At 28.8% G+C, this 17,442-nt stretch overlaps 1 protein-coding gene across 1 annotated transcript; it reads right to left on the bottom strand.

Annotated features, from left to right (window-relative positions):
• Positions 1-15,727: 15,727 nt before the first annotated feature.
• Positions 15,728-17,373, bottom strand: rbp7b (retinol binding protein 7b, cellular). Its single transcript, XM_056399615.1, has 4 exons — positions 17,215-17,373; positions 16,663-16,841; positions 16,376-16,477; positions 15,728-16,123 (listed from the first exon to the last, which is right to left on the bottom strand). The coding sequence occupies exons 1-4, from the start codon at positions 17,285-17,287 to the stop codon at positions 16,070-16,072; spliced, it is 408 nt and encodes a 135-aa protein (XP_056255590.1). The 5' UTR covers positions 17,288-17,373; the 3' UTR covers positions 15,728-16,069.
• Between the last annotated feature and the right edge of the window lie 69 nt (positions 17,374-17,442).

Raw genomic sequence — 17,442 nt, 5'->3', positions numbered from 1 at the left:
GCCTTACTATACTATTACGTTTTTATGACTTTTTATGCCTTACTATACTATGACTTTTTATGACTTTTTATGCCTTACAATACGATCACGATTTTATGATATTTTATGCACTTCTATACTGTGACATTCTTTGGCATTTTTATGCTTTATTATACTACGACTTTTTTATTCCTTACTATAATATGACTTTTTATGCCTTACTATACTGTGACGTTTTTATGCCTTACTATACTATTACGTTTTTATGACTTTTTATGCCTTACTATACTATGTCGTTTTTATGCCTTACTATACTATTACGTTTTTATGACTTTTTATGCCTTACTATACTATGTCGTTTTTATGACTTTTTATGCCTTACTATACGATGACATTTTTATGCCTTACTATACTATGACTTTTTAAGCCTTAACATACTATGACATTTTTATGACTTTTTATGCCTTACTATACTATGACTTTTTATAAATTACTATACTATGAACTTTTATGCCTTACTATACTATGTCGTTTTTATGACTTTTTATGCCTTACTATACGATAACTTTTTATGCCTTACTATACTATGACTTTTTAAGCCTTAACATACTATGACATTTTTATGACTTTTTATGCCTTACTATACTATGACTTTTTATGCCTTACAGTACTATGACTTTTTAAGCCTTAACATACAATGACATTTATTACTTGATATACTATGACGATTTTATGACTTTTTATGACTTACTATACAATGATGTATTTATGCCATACTATACTATGACATTTTTATGACTTTTCATGCCTTATTATCCTATGACATTTTTATGACTTTTCATGCCTTACTATACTATGACGTTTTTATGACTTTTTATGCTTTGCTATACTATGACTTTTTATGCCTTACTATACTATGACGTTTTTATGACTTTTTATGCCTTACTATACTATGTCTTTTTTTATGACGTTTTATGTGCTTATTCTCTTTTTAAGCCTTAACATACAATGACATTTATTACTTGATATACTATGACGATTTTATGACTTTTTATGCTTTGCTAACTATGACTTTTTATGCCTTACTATACTATGACTTTTTATTACTTGATATACTATGACGATTTTATGACTTTTTATGACTTACTATACTATGACTTGTTTATGCCATACTATACTATGACATTTTTATGACTTTTCATGCCTTATTATCCTATGACGTTTTTATGACTTTTTATGCCTTACTATACTATGACATTTTTATGACTTTTCATGCCTTACTATACTATGACGTTTTTATGACTTTTTATGCTTTGCTATACTATGACTTTTTATGCCTTACTATACTATGACGTTTTTATGACTTTTTATGCCTTACTATACTATGTCTTTTTTTATGACGTTTTATGTGCTTATTCTACTATGACTTTTTAAGCCTTAACATACAATGACATTTATTACTTGATATACTATGACGATTTTATGACTTTTTATGCTTTGCTAACTATGACTTTTTATGCCTTACTATACTATGACTTTTTATTACTTGATATACTATGACGATTTTATGACTTTTTATGACTTACTATACTATGACTTATTTATGCCATACTATACTATGACGTTTTTATGACTTTTTATGCCTTATTATACTATGACATTTTTATGACTTTTCATGCCTTACTACACTATGACGTTTTTATGACTTTTCATGCCTTACTATACTATGACGTTTTTATGACTTTTTATGACATACTATACTATGGCATATTTATGCCATACTATACTATGACATTTTTATGACCTTTCATGCCTTACTATACTATGACGTTTTTATGACTTTTTATGCCTTACTATACTATGACGTTTTTATGACTTTTTATGACATACTATACTATGACGTATTTATGCCATACTATACTATGACGTTTTTATGACTTTTTATGCCTTACTATACTATGACATTTTTATGACTTTTTATGCCTTACTATACTATGACATTTTTATGACTTTTTATGCCTTACATACTATGACGTTTTTATGACTTTTCATGCCTTACTATACTATTACATTTTTATGCCCTACTATACTATGACGTTGTTATGACTTTTTATGCCTTACTATACTATGACGTTTTTATGCCTTATTATACTATGACGTTTTTATACCTTACTATACTATGTCGTTTTTATGCATTACTATACTATTACGTTTTTATGACTTTTTATGCCTTACTATACTATGTCGTTTTCATGACTTTTTATGTCTTACTATACTATGACTTTTTATGCATTACTATACTATGACCTTTTATGCCCTACTATACTATGACTGTTTTTGACATTTTTTTGCCTTACTGTAATATGAAATTTTCATGACATGTTATGCCCTGCTATACTGTGACATTCTATGCCTTACTATCCTATGATGTTTTTTGAACTTTTTATGCCCTTATATACGATGAAATTTTTTTGTTTTTTTTTATGCCTTACTATGCTATGATGTTTTTTGATGTTTTTATGCCTTACTATACTGTGAATGTTCTTGGCGTTTTTTTGCCTTCCTATATTATGATGTTTTTGTGAAATTTTATGCTTTACTATACGTTTTAGTATTTGATAATTGTATGCCTTGTTGTACTATGAAGATTTTATGACTTGTTATTAAATAAAATTTTCATGACATTTTATGCCTTACTATACTATGGCGTTTTTTGACATTTGTATGCCTTACTGTAGTATGAAGCTTTCATGACATGTTAGGCCCTACTATACTGTGACATTTTATGCCGTACTATACTACGATTTTTTAAAATGTTTTTATGCCTTAATATATTAGTTTTTTGGCATTTTTATGCCTTACTATACTATGACTTTTTATGCCTTACTATGCTATGACGTTTTTATGACTTTTCATGCCTTACTATACTATGACGTTTTTATGACTTTTTATGCCTTACTATACTATGTCTTTTTTATTACGTTTTATGTGCTTATTCTACTATGACTTTTTATGCTTATCTAACTATGATTTTTTATGCCTTACTATACTATGACTTTTTATGCCTTACTGTACTATGACTTTTTATTACTTGATATACTATGACGATTTTATGACTTTTTATGACTTACTATACTTTGACTTATTTATGCCATACTATACTATGACGTTTTTATGACTTTTTATGCCTTATTATACTATGACGTTTTTATGACTTTTTATGCCTTATTATACTATGACGTTTTTATGACTTTTCATGCCTTACTATACTATGACGTTTTTATGACATTTTATGACATACTATACTATGACGTATTTATGCCATACTATACTATGACGTTTTTATGACTTTTTATGCCTTACTATACTATGACATTTACATGACTTTTTATGCCTTACTATACTTTGACATTTTTATGACTTTTCATGCCTTATTATACTATGACGTTTTTATGACTTTTTATGCCTTACTATGCTTTGACATTTTTATGACTTTTCATGCCTTACTATACTATGACGTTTTTATGGCTTTTCATGCCTTACTATACTATGACGTTTATATTACTTTTTATGCTTTGCTATACTATGACTTTTTATGCCTTACTATACTATGACGTTTTTATGAATTTTTATGCCTTACTATACTATGTAATTTTTATGACGTTTTTTGTGCTTACTCTACTATGACTTTTTATGCTTTGCTAACTATGACTTTTTATGCCTTACTATACTATGACCTTTTATGCCCTACTATACTATGACTGTTTTTGACATTTTTTTGCCTTACTGTAATATGAAATTTTCATGACATGTTATGCCCTGCTATACTGTGACATTCTATGCCTTACTATCCTATGATGTTTTTTGAACTTTTTATGCCCTTATATACGATGAAATTTTTTTGTTTTTTTTTATGCCTTACTATGCTATGATGTTTTTTGATGTTTTTATGCCTTACTATACTGTGAATGTTCTTGGCGTTTTTTTGCCTTCCTATATTATGATGTTTTTGTGAAATTTTATGCTTTACTATACGTTTTAGTATTTGATAATTGTATGCCTTGTTGTACTATGAAGATTTTATGACTTGTTATTAAATAAAATTTTCATGACATTTTATGCCTTACTATACTATGGCGTTTTTTGACATTTGTATGCCTTACTGTAGTATGAAGTTTTCATGACATGTTAGGCCCTACTATACTGTGACATTTTATGCCGTACTATACTACGATTTTTTAAAATGTTTTTATGCCTTAATATATTAGTTTTTTGGCATTTTTATGCCTTACTATACTATGACTTTTTATGCCTTACTATGCTATGACGTTTTTATGACTTTTCATGCCTTACTATACTATGACGTTTTTATGACTTTTTATGCCTTACTATACTATGTCTTTTTTATTACGTTTTATGTGCTTATTCTACTATGACTTTTTATGCTTATCTATGATTTTTTATGCCTTACTATACTATGACTTTTTATGCCTTACTGTACTATGACTTTTTATTACTTGATATACTATGACGATTTTATGACTTTTTATGACTTACTATACTTTGACTTATTTATGCCATACTATACTATGACGTTTTTATGACTTTTTATGCCTTATTATACTATGACGTTTTTATGACTTTTTATGCCTTATTATACTATGACGTTTTTATGACTTTTCATGCCTTACTATACTATGACGTTTTTATGACTTTTTATGACATACTATACTATGACGTATTTATGCCATACTATACTATGACGTTTTTATGACTTTTTATGCCTTACTATACTATGACATTTACATGACTTTTTATGCCTTACTATACTTTGACATTTTTATGACTTTTCATGCCTTATTATACTATGACGTTTTTATGACTTTTTATGCCTTACTATGCTTTGACATTTTTATGACTTTTCATGCCTTACTATACTATGACGTTTTTATGGCTTTTCATGCCTTACTATACTATGACGTTTATATTACTTTTTATGCTTTGCTATACTATGACTTTTTATGCCTTACTATACTATGACGTTTTTATGAATTTTTATGCCTTACTATACTTTGTCATTTTTATGACGTTTTTTGTGCTTACTCTACTATGACTTTTTATGCTTTGCTAACTATGACTTTTTATGCCTTACTATACTATGACTTTTGATGTCTTACTGTACTATGACTTTTTATGACATACTATACTATGACGTATTTATGCCATACTATACTATGACGTTTTTATGACGTTTTTATGAGTTTTTATTCCTTACTATACTATGACGTTTTTATGACTTTTTATGCCTTACTATACTATGACATTTTTATGACTTTTCATGCCTTACTATACTATGACGTATTTATGCTATACTATACTATGACATTTTTATGACTTTTATAACTTACTATACTATGACGTTTTTATGACTTTTTATGCCTTATTATACTATGACGTTTTTATGACGTTTTATGCCTTACTATACTATGACATTTTTATGACTTTTCATGCCTTACTATACTATGACATTTTTATGCCCTACTATACTATGACGTTGTTATGACTTTTTATGCCTTAATATACTATGACTTTTTATGCCTTACTGTACTATAACTTTTTATGCCTTATATTACTATGACGATTTTATGACTTTTTATGCCTTACTATACTATGACTTTTTATACCTTACTATACTATGACGTTTTTATGACTTTTTATGCCTTACTATACTATGTCGTTTTTATGACTTTGTATGCCTTACTATACTATGTCGTTTTTATGACTTATTATGCCTTACTATACTATGACTTTTTATGCCTTACTATACTATGACGTTTTTATGACTTTTTATGCCTTAATATAGTATGTCGTTTTTATGACTTTTTATGCCTTACTATACTATGACGTTTTATGCCTTACTATAATATGACATTTTTATGACTTTTTATGCCTTACTATACTATGCCGTTTTTATGACTTTTCATGCCTTACTATACCATAACATTTTTATGCCCTGCTATACTATGACGTTTTTATGACTTTTTATGCCTTAATATAGTATGTCGTTTTTATGACTTTTTATGCCTTACTATACTATGACGTTTTTTTGCCTTACTATACTGTGACGTGTTTATGACTTTTTATGCCTTACTACACTATGACTTTTTATGCCTTACTATACTATGGATTTTTAAGCCTTACTATACTATGACTTTTTATGACTTTTTATGCCTTACTATACTATGACGTTTTTTTGCCTTACTATAGTGTGACGTGTTTATGACTTTTTATGCCTTACTATAGTATGACGTTTTTATGACTTTTTATGCCTTACTATATTATGACTTTTTATGCCTTACTGTACTATAACTTTTTATGCCTTACTATACTATGACGTTTTTATGACTTTTCATGCCTTACTATGCTATGACGTTTTATGACTTTTTATGACTTACTATACTATGACGTATTTATGCCATACTATACTATGACGTTTTTATGACTTTTTATGCCTCACTATACTCTGACGTTTTTATGACTTTTTATGCCTTACTATACTATGCCGTTTTTATGACTTTTCATGCCTTACTATACCATAACATTTGTATGCCCCGCTATACTATGACGTTTTTATGACTTTTTATGCCTTAATATAGTATGTCGTTTTTATGACTTTTTATGCCTTAATATAGTATGTCGTTTTTATGACTTTTTATGCCTTACTATACTATGACGTTTTTTTGCCTTACTATACTATGACGTTTTTATGACTTTTTATGCCTTACTATACTATGACATTTTTATGACTTTTCATGCCTTACTATACTATGACGTATTTATGCTATACTATACTATGACATTTTTATGACTTTTATTGCCTTACTATACTATGACGATTTTATGACTTTTTATGACTTATTATACTATGACGTTTTTATGCTATACTATACTATGACATTTTTATGACTTTTCATGCCTTACTATACTATGACGTATTTATGCTATACTATACTATGACATTTTTATGACTTTTATAACTTACTATACTATGACGTTTTTATGACTTTTTATGCCTTATTATACTATGACGTTTTTATGCTATACTATACTATGGCATTTTTATGACTTTTACTGCCTTACTATACTATGACTTTTTTATGACTTTTCATGCCTTATTATACTATTACATTTTTATGCCCTACTATACCATGACGTTTTTATGACGTTTTATGCCTTACTATACTATGACAGTTTTATGACTTTTCATGCCTTACTATACTATGACATTTTTATGCCCTACTATACTATGACGTTGTTATGACTTTTTATGCCTTACTATACTATGACATTTTTATGCCTTACTGTACTATAACTTTTTATGCCTTAATATACTATGACGATTTTATGACTTTTTATGCCTTACTACACTATGACTTTTTATACCTTACTATACTATGACGTTTTTATGACTTTTTATGCCTTACTATACTATGTCGTTTTTATGACTTTTTATGCCTTACTATACTATGACTTTTTATACCTTACTATACTATGACATTTTTATGACTTTTCATGCCTTACTATACTATGACGTTTTTATTACTTTTTATGCTTTGCTATACTATGACTTTTTATGCCTTACTATACTATGACGTTTTTATGAATTTTTATGCCTTACTATACTATGTCATTTTTATGACGTTTTTTGTGCTTACTCTACTATGACTTTTTATGCTTTGCTAACTATGACTTTTTATGCCTTACTATACTATGACTTTTGATGTCTTACTGTACTATGACTTTTTATTCCTTGATATACTATGACGTTTTTATGACTTTTTATGACATACTATACTATGACGTATTTATGCCATACTATACTATGACGTTTTTATGACTTTTTATGCCTTACTATACTATGACGTTTTTATGACTTTTTATGCCTTACTATACTATGACATTTTTATGACTTTTCATGCCTTACTATACTATGACGTATTTATGCTATACTATACTATGACATTTTTATGACTTTTATAACTTACTATACTATGACGTTTTTATGACTTTTTATGCCTTATTATACTATGACGTTTTTATGCTATACTATACTATGACATTTTTATGACTTTTATTGCCTTACTATACTATGACTTTTTTATGACTTTTCATGCCTTATTATACTATTACATTTTTATGCCCTACTATACCATGACGTTTTTATGACGTTTTATGCCTTACTATACTATGACATTTTTATGACTTTTCATGCCTTACTATACTATGACATTTTTATGCCCTACTATACTATGACGTTGTTATGACTTTTTATGCCTTACTATACTATGACTTTTTATGCCTTACTGTACTATAACTTTTTATGCCTTAATATACTATGACGATTTTATGACTTTTTATGTCTTACTATACTATGACTTTTTATACCTTACTATACTATGACGTTTTTATGACTTTTTATGCCTTACTATACTATGTCGTTTTTATGACTTTGTATGCCTTACTATACTATGACTTTTTATACCTTACTATACTATGACGTTTTTATGACTTTTTATGCCTTATTATGCTATGACATTTCTATGACTTTTTATGCATTACTATACTATGTCGTTTTTATGACTTTTTATGCCTTACTATACTATGACTTTTATAACTTACTATACTATGACGTTTTTATGACTTTTTATGCCTTACTATACTATGTCGTTTTTATGACTTTGTATGCCTTACTATACTATGTCGTTTTTATGACTTATTATGCCTTACTATACTATGACTTTTTATGCCTTACTATACTATGACATTTTTATGACTTTTTATGCCTTACTATACTATGCCGTTTTTATGACTTTTCATGCCTTACTATACCATAACATTTTTATGCCCTGCTATACTATGACGTTTTTATGACTTTTCATGCCTTAATATAGTATGTCGTTTTTATGACTTTTTATGCCTTACTATACTATGACGTTTCATGCCTTACTATAATATGACATTTTTATGACTTTTATTGCCTTACTATACTATGACTTTTTTATGACTTTTCATGCCTTATTATACTATTACATTTTTATGCCCTACTATACCATGACGTTTTTATGACGTTTTATGCCTTACTATACTATGACATTTTTATGACTTTTCATGCCTTACTATACTATGACATTTTTATGCCCTACTATACTATGACGTTGTTATGACTTTTTATGCCTTACTATACTATGACTTTTTATACCTTACTATACTATGACATTTTTATGACTTTTTATGCCTTACTATACTATGTCGTTTTTATGACTTTGTATGCCTTACTATACTATGACTTTTTATACCTTACTATACTATGACGTTTTTATGACTTTTTATGCCTTATTATGCTATGACATTTCTATGACTTTTTATGCATTACTATACTATGTCGTTTTTATGACTTTTTATGCCTTACTATACTATGACTTTTTATACCTTACTATACTATGACGTTTTTATGACTTTTTATGCCTTACTATACTATGTCGTTTTTATGACTTTGTATGCCTTACTATACTATGTCGTTTTTATGACTTATTATGCCTTACTATACTATGACTTTTTATGCCTTACTATACTATGACATTTTTATGACTTTTTATGCCTTACTATACCATAACATTTTTATGCCCTGCTATACTATGACGTTTTTATGACTTTTTATGCCTTAATATAGTATGTCGTTTTTATGACTTTTTATGCCTTACTATACTATGACGTTTTATGCCTTACTATAATATGACATTTTTATGACTTTTTATGCCTTACTATACTATGTCGTTTTTATGACTTTTCATGCCTTACTATACCATAACATTTTTATGCCCTGCTATACTATGACGTTTTTATGACTTTTCATGCCTTAATATAGTATGTCGTTTTTATGACTTTTTATGCCTTACTATACTATGACGTTTCATGCCTTACTATAATATGACATTTTTATGACTTTTATTGCCTTACTATACTATGACTTTTTTATGACTTTTCATGCCTTATTATACTATTACATTTTTATGCCCTACTATACCATGACGTTTTTATGACGTTTTATGCCTTACTATACTATGACATTTTTATGACTTTTCATGCCTTACTATACTATGACATTTTTATGCCCTACTGTACTATGACGTTGTTATGACTTTTTATGCCTTACTATACTATGACTTTTTATACCTTACTATACTATGACTTTTTATGACTTTTTATGCCTTACTATACTATGTCGTTTTTATGACTTTGTATGCCTTACTATACTATGACTTTTTATACCTTACTATACTATGACGTTTTTATGACTTTTTATGCCTTATTATGCTATGACATTTCTATGACTTTTTATGCATTACTATACTATGTCGTTTTTATGACTTTTTATGCCTTACTATACTATGACTTTTTATACCTTACTATACTATGACGTTTTTATGACTTTTTATGCCTTACTATACTATGTCGTTTTTATGACTTTGTATGCCTTACTATACTATGTCGTTTTTATGACTTATTATGCCTTACTATACTATGACTTTTTATGCCTTACTATACTATGACATTTTTATGACTTTTTATGCCTTACTATACTATGCCGTTTTTATGACTTTTCATGCCTTACTATACCATAACATTTTTATGCCCTGCTATACTATGACGTTTTTATGACTTTTTATGCCTTAATATAGTATGTCGTTTTTATGACTTTTTATGCCTTACTATACTATGACGTTTTATGCCTTACTATAATATGACATTTTTATGACTTTTTATGCCTTACTATACTATGCCGTTTTTATGACTTTTCATGCCTTACTATACCATAACATTTTTATGCCCTGCTATACTATGACGTTTTTATGACTTTTTATGCCTTAATATAGTATGTCGTTTTTATGACTTTTTATGCCTTACTATACTATGACGTTTTTTTGCCTTACTATACTGTGACGTGTTTATGACTTTTTATGCCTTACTACACTATGACTATTTATGCCTTACTATACTATGATGTTTTTATGACTTTTTATGCCTTACTATACTATGACGTTTTTTTGCCTTACTATAGTGTGACGTGTTTATGACTTTTTATGCCTTACCATACTATGACGTTTTTATGACTTTTTATGCCTTACTACACTATGACTTTTTATGCCATACTATACTATGACATTTTTATGACTTTCTATGCCTTACTATACTATGACTTTTTATGCCATACTATACTATGACGTTTTTATGACTTTTTATGACTTACTATACTATGTCGTTTTTATGACTTTTTATGACTTTCTATGCCTTACTATACTATGACGTTTTTATGACTTTTTATGCCTTACTATACTATGACATTTTTATGCCCTACTATACCATGACGTTTTTATGACGTTTTATGCCTTACTATACTATGACATTTTTATGACTTTTCATGCCTTACTATACTATGACATTTTTATGCCCTACTATACTATGACGTTGTTATGACTTTTTATGCCTTACTATACTATGACTTTTTATACCTTACTATACTATGACATTTTTATGACTTTTTATGCCTTACTATACTATGTCGTTTTTATGACTTTGTATGCCTTACTATACTATGACTTTTTATACCTTACTATACTATGACGTTTTTATGACTTTTTATGCCTTATTATGCTATGACATTTCTATGACTTTTTATGACTTTTTATACCTTACTATACTATGTCGTTTTTATGACTTTTTATGCCTTACTATACTATGACTTTTTATACCTTACTATACTATGACGTTTTTATGACTTTTTATGCCTTACTATACTATGTCGTTTTTATGACTTTGTATGCCTTACTATACTATGTCGTTTTTATGACTTATTATGCCTTACTATACTATGACTTTTTATGCCTTACTATACTATGACATTTTTATGACTTTTTATGCCTTACTATACTATGCCGTTTTTATGACTTTTCATGCCTTACTATACCATAACATTTTTATGCCCTGCTATACTATGACGTTTTTATGACTTTTTATGCCTTAATATAGTATGTCGTTTTTATGACTTTTTATGCCTTACTATACTATGACGTTTTATGCCTTACTATACTATGACATTTTTATGACTTTTTATGCCTTACTATACTATGCCGTTTTTATGACTTTTCATGCCTTACTATACCATAACATTTTTATGCCCTGCTATACTATGACGTTTTTATGACTTTTTATGCCTTAATATAGTATGTCGTTTTTATGACTTTTTATGCCTTACTATACTATGACGTTTTTTTGCCTTACTATACTGTGACGTGTTTATGACTTTTTATGCCTTACTACACTATGACTATTTATGCCTTACTATATTATGACTTTTTATGACTTTTTATGCCTTACTATACTATGACGTTTTTTTGCCTTACTATAGTGTGACGTGTTTATGACTTTTTATGCCTTACCATACTATGACGTTTTTATGACTTTTTATGCCTTAGTACACTATGACTTTTTATGCCTTACTATACTACGGATTTTTATGCCTTACTATATTATGACTTTTTATGCCTTACTATAGTATGACGTTTTTATGACTTTTTATGACTTACTATACTATGTCTTTTTTATGACTTTTTATGACTTTCTATGCCTTACTATACTATGACGTTTTTATGACTTTTTATGCCTTACTATATTATGACTTTTTATGCCTTACTGTACTATAACTTTTTATGCCTTACTATACTATGACGTTTTTATGACTTTTCATGCCTTACTATACTATGACGTTTTATGACTTTTTATGACTTACTATACTATGACGTATTTATGCCATACTATACTATGACGTTTTTATGACTTTTTATGCCTCACTATACTCTGACGTTTTTATGACTTTTTATGACTTTCTATGCCTTACTATACTATGCCGTTTTTATGACTTTTTATGACTTTCTATGCCTTACTATACCATAACATTTGTATGCCCCGCTATACTATGACGTTTTTATGACTTTTTATGCCTTAATATAGTATGTCGTTTTTATGACTTTTTATGCCTTACTACACTATGACTTTTTATGCCTTACTATATTATGACTTTTTATGCCTTACTGCACTATAACTTTTTATGCCTTGATATACTATGACGATTTTATGACTTTTTATGCCTCACTATACTATGACGTTTTTATGACTTTTCATGCCTTAATATACTATGACGTTTTCATGACTTTGTATGCCTTACTATACTATGACTTTTTATACCTTACTATACTATGATGTTTTTATGACTTTTTATGCCTTATTATGCTATGACATTTCTATGACTTTTTATGCATTACTATACTATGTCGTTTTTATGACTTTTTATGCCTTACTATACTATGACTTTTTATACCTTACTATACTATGACGTTTTTATGACTTTTTATGCCTTACTATACTATGTCGTTTTTATGACTTTGTATGCCTTACTATACTATGTCGTTTTTATGAGTTATTATGCCTTACTATACTATGACTTTTTATGCCTTACTATACTATGACATTTTTATGACTTTTTATGCCTTACTATACTATGCCGTTTTTATGACTTTTCATGCCTTACTATACCATAACATTTTTATGCCCTGCTATACTATGACGTTTTTATGACTTTTTATGCCTTAATATAGTATGTCGTTTTTATGACTTTTTATGCCTTACTATACTATGACGTTTTATGCCTTACTATAATATGACATTTTTATGACTTTTTATGCCTTACTATACTATGCCGTTTTTATGACTTTTCATGCCTTACTATACCATAACATTTTTATGCCCTGCTATACTATGACGTTTTTATGACTTTTTATGCCTTAATATAGTATGTCGTTTTTATGACTTTTTATGCCTTACTATACTATGACGTTTTTTTGCCTTACTATACTGTGACGTGTTTATGACTTTTTATGCCTTACTACACTATGACTATTTATGCCTTACTATATTATGACTTTTTATGACTTTTTATGCCTTACTATACTATGACGTTTTTTTGCCTTACTATAGTGTGACGTGTTTATGACTTTTTATGCCTTACCATACTATGACGTTTTTATGACTTTTTATGCCTTACTACACTATGACTTTTTATGCCTTACTATACTACGGATTTTTATGCCTTACTATATTATGACTTTTTATGCCTTACTATAGTATGACGTTTTTATGACTTTTTATGACTTACTATACTATGTCGTTTTTATGACTTTTTATGACTTTCTATGCCTTACTATACTATGACGTTTTTATGACTTTTTATGCCTTACTATATTATGACTTTTTATGCCTTACTGTACTATAACTTTTTATGCCTTACTATACTATGACGTTTTTATGACTTTTCATGCCTTACTATACTATGACGTTTTATGACTTTTTATGACTTACTATACTATGACGTATTTATGCCATACTATACTATGACGTTTTTATGACTTTTTATGCCTTACTATACTATGCCGTTTTTATGACTTTTCATGCCTTACTATACCATAACATTTGTATGCCCCGCTATACTATGACGTTTTTATGACTTTTTATGCCTTAATATAGTATGTCGTTTTTATGACTTTTTATGCCTTACTATACTATGACGTTTTTTTGCCTTACTATACTATGACGTTTTTATGACTTTTTATGCCTTACTACACTATGACTTTTTATGCCTTACTATATTATGACTTTTTATGCCTTACTGCACTATAACTTTTTACGCCTTGATATACTATGACGATTTTATGACTTTTTATGCCTCACTATACTATGACGTTTTTATGACTTTTCATGCCTTAATATACTATGACGTTTTCATGACATTTTCATTCCTTGCTATTCTATGACGTTTTTATGCCTTATTATAGTATGACGTTTTTGTCAAATTTTATGCCTTACCATACGTTTTTGTATTTAATAATTGTATGCCTTGTTGTACTATGAAGATTTTATGAACTATTATAAAATAAAATTTTCATGACTTTTTATGCCTTACTATACTATGGATTTTTATGCCTTACTATAGTGTGACGTTTTTATGACTTTTTATGACTTACTATACTATGTCGTTTTTATGACTTTTTATGCCTTACTATACTATGACGTTTTTCTGACATTTTCATGCCTTACTATGCTATGACTGTTTTTGACGTTTTTTTTTGCCATACTGTTGTATGAAGTTTTCATGACATGTTATGCTCTACTATACTGTGACATTTTATGCCTTACTATATTATGACATTTTTTGACATTTTTATGTCTTACTATACTATGAAGTTTTTTCACGTTTTGATGCCTTACTTCTATGATGTTTTTAAGACATTTTATCCCCTTTATACTGTGATGTTTATTTACGTTTTTATGCCTCACTATACTTTGATGGTTTTTGACATTTTTATGCCTTATTATACTATAACTGTTTCTGATGATTTAATGCCTTACTATACTATGACATTTTATGCCTTTTTATATTATGAGGTTTTTTGATGTTTTCATGCCTTGTTATACAATGACATTTTTATGCCTTACTACACTATGACATTTTTTCAAAAATGTTTAATACCTTAATGTACTATTATGCTTTTATTACATTTTACTATACTATGACATTACTATACTACTATACAATGTAGACATGAGACTGTAGACATGAATTTGCCAACTCTTGACGTTCATTTTCTTCCTTTATTTTCTCTTTTCCTCTTTTTTGTGACTCCTTTGTGTATTTTATTCATTTTGCATTTTGTGGGAGAATAATATGGCAAAACAGTTCATGCACTAAAACCAACCATCTATAACAAGGTTATACACATTATACATGTTTATGCATAAGTCTTAGTAATCCAAAAATGTATCAAATATCAGTCATAATATTGGTACAAATACTTCTTCCACCACTGACAACAGTACAATAGCTACATTGTGTGGCTGAGCTTATTTAATGTAACTACCGTAAATTCTTTTCTCCAAAGTCTGAAATGGTATTAGCTGACATGAATAATTATAAGTACAATCACAGAGTCCTTTTATAAATTTGCTTGCAGACTCGATCCTCACAGGTAAGTTCCTGAAAAGAGAAAACAAATGAAGCTGTGAAATTTACCACTGTGCATTGGTGTTACATTGTAATAGTGACTACATAGTTGAATCAAAAGGGTCATTTTGACATGTGTACCTGATAAATCTAATATATACAATTTTTTTATGTGGATGTAAAAATTTAAAGACTGTCTGAGCCCACAAAATACTGGGAATCAGTATCACATATTAGACACTAACTGGGTTGTAAGGGGCCACCAAGGCAAAACTGCAGTCATACCAAATGAAGCTCATCTCCCTGGATCCAGTGAATCCACCCTCTGTTCTTCTTTTCTCCTTTCTGAACACATACCAGCTTATGATTGTCCCAGCTGACCACAGTCTAACAGAGAATGAAATCAAAGATAGAGCACTACAGTTAAATATGTTTGTGATAACAACCGTGCAACACAAAACAAACAGGAAAATACATATTATTTGTTGCTTTTATTTTCTTATGTTGTGTGGTCGTGATCACAGCAACATTCATGGTCTAACTTTGTGACCTCAGTTTACTTAAGTTTTTACCTGGCATGAGCGGTTGTCCATTCCTTTTGTCACCTCTTTGAACTCTTCTCCAATTTTGAATGAAAACTCGTAATTTCTGAAAGTAGTGAACGTCTTGATTGTGAAACAGTCTCCATCTTGCTCAATTACTTTCTGAGGCTTCAACATCGAGGCAATCTTGCGTGTTGCAAAATCTATGCCTGCATTTCAAAATGATAGTAAGTGTATGTTACAGAAAGGTTTCACTTGTTTAAATTCATGTTAACTTTATATCCACCATCCCCTGAGCAGGAAATAAATTAACATTTACTTTCCATAGACTTAGAACACCCTCCAGGTCTTAAAAAAAAAAAAAAAAACGTATACTGATGATGGATCATGGTGCTCACCTCTAAATGACTGTTTTACAAAAATGATGCCGAGGAAAATGTCATATTCGCACAGGCTAAACTTTTCAGTTAACTATCCACAAAGATTTCCCTCGTCATACATAAACATTTAACTAAAGACTATCAAATTAAGTTTCATTATGTATCCTTACAAAGAAGTGTTAAAAGAAGCACTGACACTTACCAAGTGCAACCATATACCCCTCAAAATTGACATTGCTGACCATGTCCCATGTCCCACTGTAGTCAACAGCCATCCTGGATGTTTATCTGACACTCTGGAAGACTCCACAGGCGTGAGTATCAGGAGTGAACTGATTTTAATATCTTGGGGTGGGATGTTTCATTGTGTGTCAATATGGGGCAGAGGTGATATGTTGGCTGCTGCTCTGTTCACAAACGAGGAGCATTG

Source organism: Seriola aureovittata, chromosome 2, assembly GCF_021018895.1.
Source record: "Seriola aureovittata isolate HTS-2021-v1 ecotype China chromosome 2, ASM2101889v1, whole genome shotgun sequence".
Taxonomy (NCBI): Eukaryota; Metazoa; Chordata; class Actinopteri; order Carangiformes; family Carangidae; genus Seriola; species Seriola aureovittata.
The sequence above is the reverse complement of the archived record's forward strand: the minus strand, read 5'-3'. Positions and strand labels throughout refer to the sequence as shown.

Coding starts and splice junctions, on each gene's coding strand:
- rbp7b (XM_056399615.1), bottom strand. CDS start 17,287: ATGGCTGTTGACTACAGTGGGACATGGGACATGGTCAGCAATGTCAAT. Junction 16,842..17,214: donor GGGGTATATGGTTGCACTTG/GTAAGTGTCAGT, acceptor TTTGAAATGCAG/GCATAGATTTTGCAACACGC. Junction 16,124..16,375: donor AGGGAGATGAGCTTCATTTG/GTATGACTGCAG, acceptor TTCTCTTTTCAG/GAACTTACCTGTGAGGATCG.